A 13303-nucleotide genomic window follows, 5' to 3' on the forward strand; every position below is an offset into this window, starting at 1 on the left:
AAAGATCCAATTAACCAGTGATTGAATTAAATGAATGACACTGTATTGATCATATTATTTTAAGGCACTTCTAATGAGTTTTAAAACCAGCTGAATTGTTATACGTGAAGAGCAGGCACCCCAGCCACCACTCTCCCAACCCCATGATTTTTCAGCTGTGGATGTTACCAAATTACGTATTTTAAGAACATTCATTTCTCTGCCTCCATTCCACAGCAAGGAGATCCTCCTGGCACCCAAACTGGAAATACAGCTTTAAAAACAAACTCATCTGTGAATCCAATCTTTCCTGATGTACCCTCAGCAGAATTACTCCTGTAAGGACCAATGTTTTAAGCAATTAACCAATCAGTTAATTTTCCAATGTCACATTCTTAGGCAAAGTAACCAAAGCAGGTGAAGAGAAGTGACATCTGCAGGCAAAACATGCCAAATTTGCTGCTCCTCAATCAGCTGTACAACCAGCAGTTACACACACGTGGTTTAGATGCCTTAGGAGAAAACAGCCTTTTGCTTTTTCGCTCTTCGATCTCCATTTAATCCAGCTCAGGCTTTGTGGAGCAGAGAATTGACTGCAATTGTCAAAGAGAATGGTGTGCAGCTGAGGCTGGCCTCGACTCTCTGGAGCTGACGGGAAGGGATTGGAATCCCCAGAAAACATTTCACCCTGTGTTCACTATCACCAGTGATAAGATCTGGCCCAAGATTAGGACTCCTGGTGTACATGTCTACCTCCAGGTCAGTGTTGGAGCCTGTGATTAAAGGGGAGCTTGTCAAGGCAGCCTTCAGAGCCCAGAAAGCTCCTCAGATCACCCAGAGGGAGACAATTACATTTGTTAAGTTAAAACACCATCCGTTTTCCTCTGCATTGCAACAGACGGGATCTCCCCCGACTATTACAGGGTTGACAGATCGTAAACAGACATCACATCACAGGTGACTGGATTTGGGCAGGATGAATCCCAATCCAGATGTCTCGCTCTGTGTTGTTGAAAGCCAGGTGAGAGGCCTCTCTCCATTTGTGAGCGAGGCTTTGCCAAGTCTCAGTGGGCAGAAACAGAGAGCAAACGGTTCTCTGTTCTCCAGAAGATGGATGAAGGATCTTACCCAGGCTGGATGTGCAGCAACAGCAGCAAAAGAGGAGGTTGGGAAGAGAGAGGAACGACCATACAAAAGTGTAGCTTCCTCCCAGTATATGATATGATGCTAATAAGTAACACAAGGACAGGGGGTTGAGGTTTCTATGAGGGTGTTTGTTTGTTTGTTTCTTTGTGGTTGGGTTTTTGCAGGGTTTAACAAGAGTGTAACTCCCCTTCAGTTTAAGCAGCCAATGGCTCAACTTTGACCTGAATGATAAAAAAAAAATCTCAGGTATTATATAAGAAGTTTCTTCTTGATTTCTTTGCTGATTGATTTGATGTAAGTGATGAGACCTGGAAATCACCAGTGCTTAAGATACACATTCATGAAACTAAAAAAACCTCTAAGTTCAATATAAAATTAGCACTGGGCTAAAGGTTTTCACACTAAACCTGAAGAAAAACCCCAAAGACCTGCAGCAGAGTCACAATTCCATATCCACACCTTCCTCTGCAGCTGCAGTGATTTGGATTTGGTACAGCAAAGTAAAAATGGAGATGTAACTGCAAGTTCAGTTCAGGATTTAATTTTCTACTTACCTGTAAGATCTTTTTATTGTGGGATGCACCACCAGTAGCCAAAATCCTTGTTCTAGGCACTGCAATGCAATAGAAAGTACAAATCAGAGTGAAAGTACATATGGTCAAGATTTGTACTACTGAACCAAGCAGTGAGAACAAGGAGGTGGGAGTCAGGGTTCTCTCTCCGCACCTCTAATTTACCTTCTGTAAAAAAGGAGATAACACTAATTACCCAATTTTCCAAGGCACATTAGAACACTTCCTTAGGAGAGGTAACATAAATATTGCAGATCTATTATTATTATTATAGTGCTATCAATGTCAGGGAGATTTGCAAAGGAGATACACAGTAAGAAAGGCAGTGTTATTATATTACAGCTCTGGCTTGAGGTCAGATTAGTTTGGCTCATAGCTGTATATATACAAACTGACAGATAACCTTTAAAATCAGCAGTATTTTCCAAACTTATCTCCTCATGACGTTCATAGTCAGAGTTCTCTGAAACCTGGGCAATCCCTATGCGCTTGAATGACAACAAAGTGTGTCAAAAGGCAATTAGAGATGGTCTAAATCACTTCACTAAAACAAAAAATATCTGAATCTTCATCCACTGCAAACCCACATCTTTGGGGGAGTTAAAAAAAATACCCTGTGTTCTTTAGGCTTAACGAAACCCATCCTTTCTTCTACATTCCTGAATGTCTGCCGTGTGCCTCATCATCTATTTGTGTGCATGTTCCTCTGGAGCATGGCATGCAACAAGCCGCACATGAATCCATAATCACAATTCAGCAAGGCATTATGAACATAAATAGTCCAAACAGTCTCACTGAAGTTCTTCAAAGGCTTAAAACAAAATAAATGCATAAACACTTTGATATCATACATTTAAAAAAAATCTAAACATTTAATTACCCTGATTTATGACAATAATAAATGATACCATCATGTATACCCTCCCAAAAGGGAAATTTCACTGTAGTTATTCTTTTGTTATCTTAACTTCCTTTTTAATAAAAGCTAAAGATAATTTATTTCTCACAAGGCAAAGTTGGGCAACTTACACTGATGCCCTAAACAACTTATTGTCATTTATCCTTTCAAGTATCTTAATGACGAAAGCCCTGAAGACAGAATTATAAATAATCAGAAGATGCAGCTCCCCAAACCATTTCCAGAACCCCATCTGGGTACTCAGGTGGAGCCCAAGACCCAGACAAAGCATTGCATGGGGGACCCTATTTTACTGATAAATTCAATTTTATTTTCCTCTTTGGAGGATATTCAGTGATGCACAAATTGGGTTTTAAAAGCCATTAGGATCTCTGTCAATGTCAGCAAACAAATAAAACAAACAGCAGAGTGATTCCTCAGGGAAAACAAGTTTCAATTATACCAACACAGAGTGACAGATTCCTGCCAAGATTATCACAACAACATAATAGCACAGAAACCAGTGAAAAATAACTAGTAAGCCTCTGTTCCTAGAAACCAAACCGAACTCTAAATGATTTGCCTGGTAGTCACAATTCTGTCTGGCTAAACCTTGTTGTGAATATAAATTCTTGCGGAACTACCACATCCGATGTGAAAACACCACATTTCAGAGACAGCCAGCAAGACAAAATGAGAAACAAACACACTGGGTACACTTTCCAGCAGTTCAAACCAAAGAATAAGGCAGGCCTGCTCTCCAGTGCCTCTGGAAAGGGGCCAAACCCACTGCTGGGCTTCCACCGCCAGGAAAGAACAGTGGACAACATAAAAGTGCCAAAGCCAAACAGCAACCACCCCTGTGAGAACAGCAAACACATCTTAGCTCAGCTGCTTCCTGTACTTCCATCTGCATGCCAGCTCTCTGTCTCAGGGCTTCTGCTCCACAACTTCCCAAATGTTTTCATTTGGAATCCAGGAATGGATGGGAGGGTTCTTGCTAAGTCAGAACATTCAGGTTTCGGCTACATTATCAATTCATGCCATAACTGTAATTCAAGCCACTTCTATACCAGTAAGTTATCAGAAAAGTAGGTGTGAATTTACAGTGCATTTGCTATTCTATACAAACCACACACAAGTATGCATTTACCCCACCATTACTTGAGTCAGGCGTCTTCCAAGAGGCCAAACCATATCTCAGGTCTAAAAGTGTTTGATTTATGCTGACTATTAAGTGTTTGATAAATGCTGATTATCTGCACACCCACCTTAATCCAGACTAATTCTTTTGTAACAAAATACTAAGAAGTATTTCAGAATATACCTAACCTACTTGATAAAAGAAACTAACCTAATTTACACTGTGAAGTTTCTGCTGTTGGTTAGAAAGCTCAAGTTCTAAATTGGATCCACTCATGAGTACAAACACACACAGACACACTGTAAAAGCACCCAAAACCCTATGCTGAGGCTACATGAAGGGCAAAACCATTAATTCCCTTTCACTCTGAGTAATTAGGATGGTTCACTTCACCAAAACACATCCCAGCAGGTTACAGCCAAGTGAACTTTAACCATCACTGTGGGATGACCGACTCTGAGCTGCTGTACAGGTGGGACTGATCCATCCAGGCCAAATGGAAGCAAAATCTCAGGTGAATGTGGTGCTCTGCTAGTGGCCAGAGCAGAGACAACAGCATCCCTCGTTGAGTTTCCATCACTTCTTCCAGACAAGGATTAGGTCCCAAAAGAACTACTCGAATTTGATGAATTTTAGGTTTACTTCTTATTTCAGTCTCTCTCCAGAGCATGAGGAAAATGCATTGATCACTGATTCCAGGGATTGTCTTTTTAATGCCAATATTGTGTGCTTTACTGAACAGTGGACATTTGCTCTGAGATGTGTAATTGGATACATCTTATAAATAAATAAAGCAAGCCCATCATTTATGCATAAAAGGCATTAACAGAGACATTGTTCATCCATCACCAGCAGTGGTCTCAGCCAGCTGTGTTTGAATCTGTCAGAAGCTACCATCCATCCCCTACAGCACTGCACAAAGAGAACTTCACAGTGATACTTAAAAAAAACCAACAACTGTAGCAAACATAATTCATGAATTCAATTCCTTGACAGTTGAGAGAATCAGATTTAAACATCTTTTAATCAAAAGCTCCCTGCATAGTACCTAACCAACCAGTTTATTTGCTTCTTATTGAAAAACTAATTATTTTTTAGAGAGCTGATGCTGAATTTTAACCCTATCTAGAAAGGGTTTGCAGCTGCATATGGCACAGTGTTGTTCTGCCAGATGCACATCTTCTGGAGATCTATTCCCTTCTGTGGAACACGGTGATTGACCTGACAAAATAGAGTTAAAATAATGATTCTCACTGGACAGGAGGAGGGAGGAAGACCCAAGTAAAGAAGTTTGTTTATGTGGGAAGTCTGAGCAAAAGGCACTTTCCCACACAAGGCTTAGAAGGCAGCACACTCTGTGCACGTTACTATGCACACAAAAATACTCATTGTGCTTTCCACAGAGATCCAGCAAGAACTGAGTGATGTTAAAGTTCATCTCCTGTCTCTTGCTTTCAGCCAAAATATTGCTTTCATTAAAAGGTACATAGGAAAAATAAAAAAAATCTGTCACTGAGAAAAGAGGGAAATTACAATTATGTATGTTCAGCATTGTCAGTGGTCCCAAAAAGACAGGAGTCCTGCATCATGATATATTTACAAACACATAACTAATGCCTTCCCAGAAAATGAAGCAATTTAAGAAGATTCAGATCAAAAGTGGAGGGAAAACCAAAGATTTTATAAAGAGCAGGCTCAAAGAGCATTGCTCAAGTGGATTCAGCAAGTGGGAGACCAGAACCAGTAACACAGGATGAGTCTTTCCCGAGCAGTCTGACATCCCTTCTGACGGCATTGGCACATAACTGCACTGGGGTGGCCTCACCTCAAGGCCTGTGAGCAGGTTTGGATGGTACAATATAAGAAGTGTATAAAGCTATTAGAGAGTGTCCAAAGAAAAGGCAATGAAAAGGATGAAGGGCCTTGATGAGAAGCCGTGTGAGGAGCAGCTGAGGACACTTGGTCTGTTCAGCTGGAGAAGAGGAGACTGAGGGGAGACCTCACTGCAGTTACAACTTCGTGAGGGGCAGAGGAGGGGCAGGCACCGATCTCTTCTCTGTGGTGACCAGTGACAGGATCTGAGGGAACGGCCTGAAGCTGTGTCAGGGGAGGTTTAGGTTGGATGTTAGAAAAAGATTTTTCACCCAGAAGGTGGCTGGGCACTGAACAGGCTCCCCAGGACAGCGGTCACAGCACCAAGCCTGACAGAGCTCAAGAAGCATTTGAACAATGCTCTCAGACACATGGTGGAATTCTTGGGGATGGTCCTTTACAGGGCCAGGAGCTGGACTTGATGATCCTTACGGGTCCCTTCCAACTGAGAGCATTCTATGATTCTATGATGATAAACGTAGCACCAAGCAGAAGGTTAGCACTGATAATTATCACCAAAAGTCTTCTGCCACATCGTTCATGCAAGGAGACTGGAGGTAGAAATTCAGCCTTCTGTTCTACCAGGAGTGGGTCAGATCAGACCGGTAACAGATCCAGATGCTGAAATAGGTAGGATGACTCCTGACCTAAGGGCTTTTGGATCTGGCTGTATTTCAACCAAACAGAAAGTCTGTGTCAGTAAAAAATTTTGCTGGTTCGTGAACCTCAAAGTCCAAAACCAGAATTTGACCTTCCATTTTGAAGCTGAAATTTCTTCAACTTCATAATCTAAATTTTGTGTGCTACCCACAGCCCTGGTTTGTATGCCAAACTCCAGGCACTCTCTGACTTTCAAACCTCTTAAAAGACAGTTCCAAGAATTCATCCAAACAGCTTCATAACATCTTTCTCATCACAACTGAATCCATAAATAAAACAGAACAATAGAACATGTATTCAAAAAGCAGCTGATTATGCACATGAACCCACGCCAGTTACAAGCATGATTGCAAATAACTGCAATTTACAATTTGCAAGCAACAAGAAAAGTATCAGCCCCTCCTTTATTTCTCTGATTAACTTCAAACACTATAATTTAAAAAAAAAAAAGTATTTGCTAGCTTTCCATTCAAGAAAAAGAAACCAAACCGAACCAAAACAAAAATATATGGTTATTTTGTCCCATTTATCAAACAAGTGTTCCAAAATCATCCTCCTTGCTTATTAACTCTTCCAAAATTCATACTAATTTTCTTTATTCATATAAAGACACTGAAATTTAACTCCTGCTATGGTAAAAGATTTCTCTTCTCTAAACCCTTTAAAATATGGCCTTTTATGTCCCTGAGAGTTCTAGGATTGGGTCCTAAACAATATCTACGTGAATGAGGCAAAAGTAATGGAAACCGGAATACACCTATTTTCTCCTTTTTCTATTTTTTTTTTTTTTTTATTTAGACAAATACAACTGCCCAAGTAAAAGCCATTCAGAAACTATTTTTTAGAAGTGTTTCTGACTTTCACTTTGAAACATCAGCTAATTACTGACAAAAGCAAGCCAGGTTTGCCATAGAGGATGGTTGCTTTCTAACTGGCAAGTGAAGAAGTTTTCATATATTTTGTAACATGCTTTAATTTCACTGAGGGTTGCTCAAATGTTTCTCAGAAATTTTCCAGACACAAAATTTAGTCTTATTTTTTAAATTCAGTGCCTGGGGAAGAAAAACAACTTTTACAGATAGAATTGATCATCACCCTCTGAGGCCACGGTAGTAGAGCTACCATTAAATCAGCTGTAATTCAACAGAGGGGGACAAAAAGCTTTGATTTTCTCAGCAGCAATGACAAATATGCCTAATATTCTCAACATTTATGCTACTTACATAAATAAAGTCTCTACAATGATGTGGGGGAGACCAGGCATGATTCTTCTTGCTCACACTGCTGGAAGGCAAGAATAACACCACTAAAATGAGCAGAGGAGCAACAACTAAGTTGAAACAGAGTAGGAACAGTATAGCAACCAAGGCTCATGTGGCACTGATAGTCACAGGCCACCTTATGTTCTCAAGAAATTGATCTTCATGAAGATGCCAAATTTGGCTTTCCTAAGACCTTGTTTCAATCAAGACAAAACTTAGTATTTCAGAACCTGAAGCTTGAAGACACCAAATTACCTAACTGAAAATCCTCTTAGTCTTGGTCAGTTCAGAGATTAACTTAAAATTTAATGTTGACTCAAAGCATTCTCCTTCTTGATGGATTTCAGGAAGAAATAAACAAAGAAAAACATGCACATAAATTATCTCCTAACAGCAGTTTAAATTACTGCAGATCACCCCTAAAAAATACACACAGCCCAAGAGGTTCCACAGAAGAAACAAAATCTACTCAAGATACAATTCAACTTAATTGACTTCAGGAGAATTATACTGCAGGGAAAACTTTGGTTCATGAGTGGTAAAGAGTTCTTTGGGAACAAGCAGATCAATAGTCATAACACTGTTATAACATATACATTGACACGCTCGCAACAAGGCCTCTGAAATATTTGCAGTTCTTGTAGAAATACTGCAGAGCTGCAACTGCTTATCAAGTCACAGTGATTTTTTAATTTATTTTTTTTTAGACCCAGATCTCTATTTGACAGAATATTATAATGAAACCTGGGACAAATTCCAAAGGTAAGGTATTAAAAAAAAAAATCCACAACTCAGCACTAGAGCTTACAGCAAGGGGGGGAAAAAAGCAGCAGATTCAGACCAATAATTTTTGCAGATAAAGGTTGAATATTTTTCTGAAGCTTTTAAGGAAAGAGATAGAAGAAAGATGGAGGAGTTGGAACTAGATGATCTTTAAGGTCACTTCCAACCCAAGCCTTTCTGTGATTCTATAAACACTTAAAATCTTTGGTCAACACTGCAAATGTATTGGGGAGAAGCCCTCTCCTGAAGACAATATTACTAGAAGCAATTTAATGAACCTTTCTGTCTCTTGCTTGTCTAATTTCTACGTTCTGAATCAATTCATTAAGAAAAAATAAGTAATATATTGCATGAAGTAGTAAGATAAAAAGGACTCATGCACCAATGTAACTGCTTACATCAGGTTTATATTTTTTATTTTTTGGAAACTCAGTTTTCCTCTTCTGTTACCCAAAGTTTGGATATTATAAAAACTGTGTGTTGGGGAAAAATACTAATAACCACGAAAACTTTTCTGCAGTTGTTCAAACATCTACAAAGTAGCCAAAGCTCCAATTAAAGGCTTAACCTAACAAAGAACAACCTGCTTTGATTTACCCTATGCTGCCACAATTAATTCACAGACTCTTGGCAACACCTCTATCTTTACCTTCCACTTCAGAATTCCTGTCGTTCAGCAAATAAACAAGAAATCTGGAACCAATGTGACAAATTCACTGATTCTCAAAAAATGTTCTGAAGCAGGTGGTACCAGTCTGCAAACAAAACCTAGAGGAGATCCAAACCAGGCATTTGAAATCTGGCCATCTCATCCAGTGTTTTAATAACCTACCTACAGACAGCTCCAAAATAGCGAAAGATCAGAGTGGACCATTTGCCAAAATGAGATCACACAACTTCCACACAACGATCCCAGAGCCCAGATCTGTAATCGCTGAACTACAGTGACCTCAGAAAGACACAGAACCTCAGCTAAAGTCACTGAGAATTTACTGTGTCTACTGGCTGTTTTCATTTTTAATACCTTTAAATAGTTGCACTCTTCCCATAATTTATATTTTTATTCTTTAAACTTCTAGTCACTTGATCTTTGTGGCTTTAGCCTTCCAGTTAAAACATTATTATTAAAATTAGGTTTCTCCTTCACATGTTGGCACTTTACAGACCACAATTAAATTACGTCTTGTATTTCTTCTTGGTAAGCTAAGGATATTAAGTTCTGCCACTCATTAAAGGGCATAATTTCAAGACCACAAACCACTGATGCTTAGTGCTCCTGGTCTAATATCATTGCCTTGCAGAAATGTCTTCACCTCTGAAACCACTATCAAAATAAAGAGCAGAGTTGGTAAGAGCACTAAAAATGTCTGTCCCAGAAGTGTCTGACACTGCATGTTGTCAGTTTGCCTATCCAGCTATTTACCAGTTTATAAAAACTCCTGATAAATCACAGAGAATCTTGGACTGGAAAACTGCCTGGGAGAATTTTGGAGAGAATGCTCCAGCTCTGAATGTCTGTAGCTCCAACAGGCACACACTCTGCAGTGCCATGTAAGAGGAGGTCAGGTGTCCTGTGGTTCCCATCACAGGGAGCCCAAGGTTTTGGAGAGCTCTGCACTGAGCTACATTCCAGTGCCTCTAGCAACCCTGACAATTCCTGCTTCTCAGTTCCCAGATGAAGGTGACAAATTCACCCAGAGACGGGAACATGCAAGATATTCCCAAAAAATAGTTTTAATCAAAAGGTCACTGCTACCTTAGGCATTCTCCATGGACTAAAACCAATTTTTTTACAATGTGTTCTGTAGGCAGCATTGCAGCACAGCCTAGTATCTCAAAATATTCTGACACATGAAAGACTTGTGCTTGAAACTCAGCAAAATACACACCCTCCCATGCCTATCACAACTCTGATGTTTGTAAGTACCACATGTGGCTTTACAGATCACACATCAGTAAATAATGCTTGTTACTGAGTTATTTAGGAACACAAAAAAACACTGTTTCATTTTTTAACAAAGATTTGTCCTCATACAACAATATTCAGCCTTGCAAATCTTCTAAGGGAAATAGAAAATGACACTGGCAAATCAACACATGACACCATCCATCGAAGGTTAAAACGAGAAAAGCAAGGAAGGGGATAAATGAGCCACCCAAGGTCACACAAAATCAGAAGAACAACCAAGAATAGAACAAAGGCCTCTTCATTACTTAGATCACAAATGCATTCAATTCTGCATTAGTTAATCTGCAGAGTATGAGCATCAGTAGCAAGACATGTCCACAGGAGAAAATATAATAATAATGAGCTGCAAGTTCAGCATTACCTAAAGCCATGGGATATAATTAAAAGGCACAGGATGAAAATGACCTGACCTTGAATGCCACTCAAGTGACAAGAGGAGAGAACATGTTATCAAGTATTTTGATTCTAGAGAAACCCAAAGCACAACAAACATGGGGGGGAAATCAGTTTGGAATCTAGATTTGCAAAGCAGATCTCTACCAGATCTCAGGTCTGCTCTGCTTCCCTCCACACCAGCCTTTGTGTCTTAGCAGCAGCAGCAATAAAAGCCTCTGGAAATGCAACAGAAAACAGTCAAGCCCAAGCAATATTTTATTTTAGCAAAGGATAAGCTGGATAAAAAACAGAAAAGAACTTCCAAAACGAGGCAATTTGGGTGTTTTCTTCAAACATTTTTTCAAAAGAATTATTACAACTGTTTTGGCATCCACAAATATTGCCTGTAGCTTTTCATCTCCTAGTCTAGGAAGACTGGTTTGTGTTCATTCCGTGCTGTTGAAGAATTTTTCTTCTTGATTTTTCTCTTTCATACCTCCTACTCCTCTCAAAAGAAATAACCTACAGGTTGATAGGTACTTCACAAGAATAAAATTAATTGATAGAAGGGTGTAACTGCTCACCAAACACTAGCTGAGGTAGCAGAAAATCTGTTTACTTTGTTTGTTCAATTAAGTTCCCTATATCAAGAAGAGAAGAAAATAAATTGAGGAGGCAACATTTTTCTCCCTAAAAACTATACCAGACCTACTCACAGGAAAAAATCACGCTGACCTGCTCTGTGTGACTGTGCTGAGTTATTTCACTCCTCTGAACTCATTCTTTCTGTACCTAAAGAACACAGCACTGGGGACCACTTGTACCAGTTGGGTCTCTGAGCACCACTAAAGCCTTCTGTTATTAATAAACCTCCTCCTGTCCAAGTGGATTATTTATAAATGAATTATATGACCTCTGGCAGGCTAGAACCAAACAGAGAATACAGTTTGTTTCTGTTAAACTGAAAAACAAAGGCTATGGAAAGATGAATAGAGAGAAGCAATTAATATTTCCTAATAATTGTCATGGTGAATGGGAGAACTGCTACGTTTCTCAGGGTTTCTGCACAGAAAGGTTCCAGGTAACTATTCATTCACGGGGCTGGGTTCATGTAAATCAGATGTTGTTGCCAAGCAACTAAAGGTGCTAAGGAATGAAATACAGTCTGCAGAAACCTAATAGCCTGGAGAGAAAAAGGACTACAATCTGAGATTTATGGCATATATAAAAAGAAAAGAGTCATTCTCCCACACACAAAGAACACAGATACTTTATTATAAATGTCCTTAGCATGTTTTTCTAAGGCATAATTAAGCAATAAAATTCCCACTACACCCCAAATCAAACAGGTAAATTCTTTTTTTTTTTTTAATGTTTTGCTCATTAAGCTCTCTAGAAATAGATGTTGAGAAATTAAATACCAAGACAAAAGGTCAAATTTAACCCAAAGATCTTTCTTTTGCCCAAGAAAAGTGTTAGGTATACAGACAGCACTGGAACTGCCAATCAGCTTTACACTTTACCTTCTTATGTTTTTATACCATGCTCATTAACATTGCATCTGATCATCAGAAATTCTCTTTAAGCTTATTAAGATTTTAAAATATTTTTAGCAAGTTAATTAGAATACATTAACAGAGCTCATCTGTGTTCACCCATCATGCATATTTTATTTTATTCAGGCAAATTGCTTTTAAATGAAATATTAGATCTAAGAAGGGTACACTGTTGGGTACTGAACAATACAACCCCTCAGTACAAACACAGGCTCCCACACATGAATAGCTTCATGCCACTGAAAAGTGGGAACTTTCTGATACCAAAGGGCTCTTTAATTCCTATTGTTATTACAATCCCCTGCAGCTGAGTTGCGCATACACGGACCTGGTGTATCATCCTAATACCTGAACCATCCTTTGTTGCCCTCATGTTCCCATACAACCCATAAAAGTTAAAGATTCAGAGTCCATTGCAAGGGGAACCAAAGGTCCAGCTAAGGAGAAGGAAAGAACACTTTCAGCCCCTCACACCGTAATTCAAAGACTTTTACAAATTCATGTCTGGTGGGTTTGTTTTTCTCCTGCTGATGGTGTCTGAGGATATCACTTGATCTAAAGGCAGGAGCCCAGTTAGAAGCTCTGGCATGGTGTGGCACAGGTTTCTGACAGGCAGGGGTGCACATGGATTCAGCAGAACAACAAGAACAGCTCACAAAGGATAAACCTGAAATACCCTTTGCTTTAGTGATCATCATAAATGCCTCCCTCTAATGTGCACTCAGTGTCACCAAGTATAATTAAATAATAATTTCTGAGGAAAAAGGAGACAACAAAAATTACCTTGGTATATTTCTGGCATGCCACTTACAGAATTTCACTCTAGTCAGATGAAGTCCATCACTGGCCACTGAAACTTAACTAAAACGCTACTAATAATAAGATGTTCCTCAAACTCCTGAAATACCTTCACTCAATCCAGCCAAACAAGACATCTTTGAAATTATTCCTTTATGGCCCAAATACCTCCTATCTGAGGAAGGATGGAAAATCACACTAATTTCACCAACAGTTCTCAAGTTAAGCGGTTACTTTTAGAGATCTGCATAAATAAAAGGATAAACAAAGTTTGCCAACCTCATGCTTG

At 39.3% G+C, this 13303-nt stretch overlaps 1 protein-coding gene across 1 annotated transcript in view; it reads right to left on the reverse strand.

The window, feature by feature from the left end:
* Window positions 1–13303, reverse strand: part of XYLB (xylulokinase) — an 82748-nt gene that overhangs the window by 12577 nt on the left and 56868 nt on the right. Inside the window, exon 16 of the mRNA XM_017746798.1 lies at window positions 1680–1738. Coding sequence (XP_017602287.1) covers window positions 1680–1738 — 59 coding nt within the window. The remainder of the gene's footprint in view (window positions 1–1679; window positions 1739–13303) is intronic.

This window comes from Corvus brachyrhynchos, unplaced genomic scaffold (assembly GCF_000691975.1).
Source record: "Corvus brachyrhynchos isolate BGI_N302 unplaced genomic scaffold, ASM69197v1 scaffold18, whole genome shotgun sequence".
NCBI lineage: Eukaryota > Metazoa > Chordata > Aves > Passeriformes > Corvidae > Corvus > Corvus brachyrhynchos.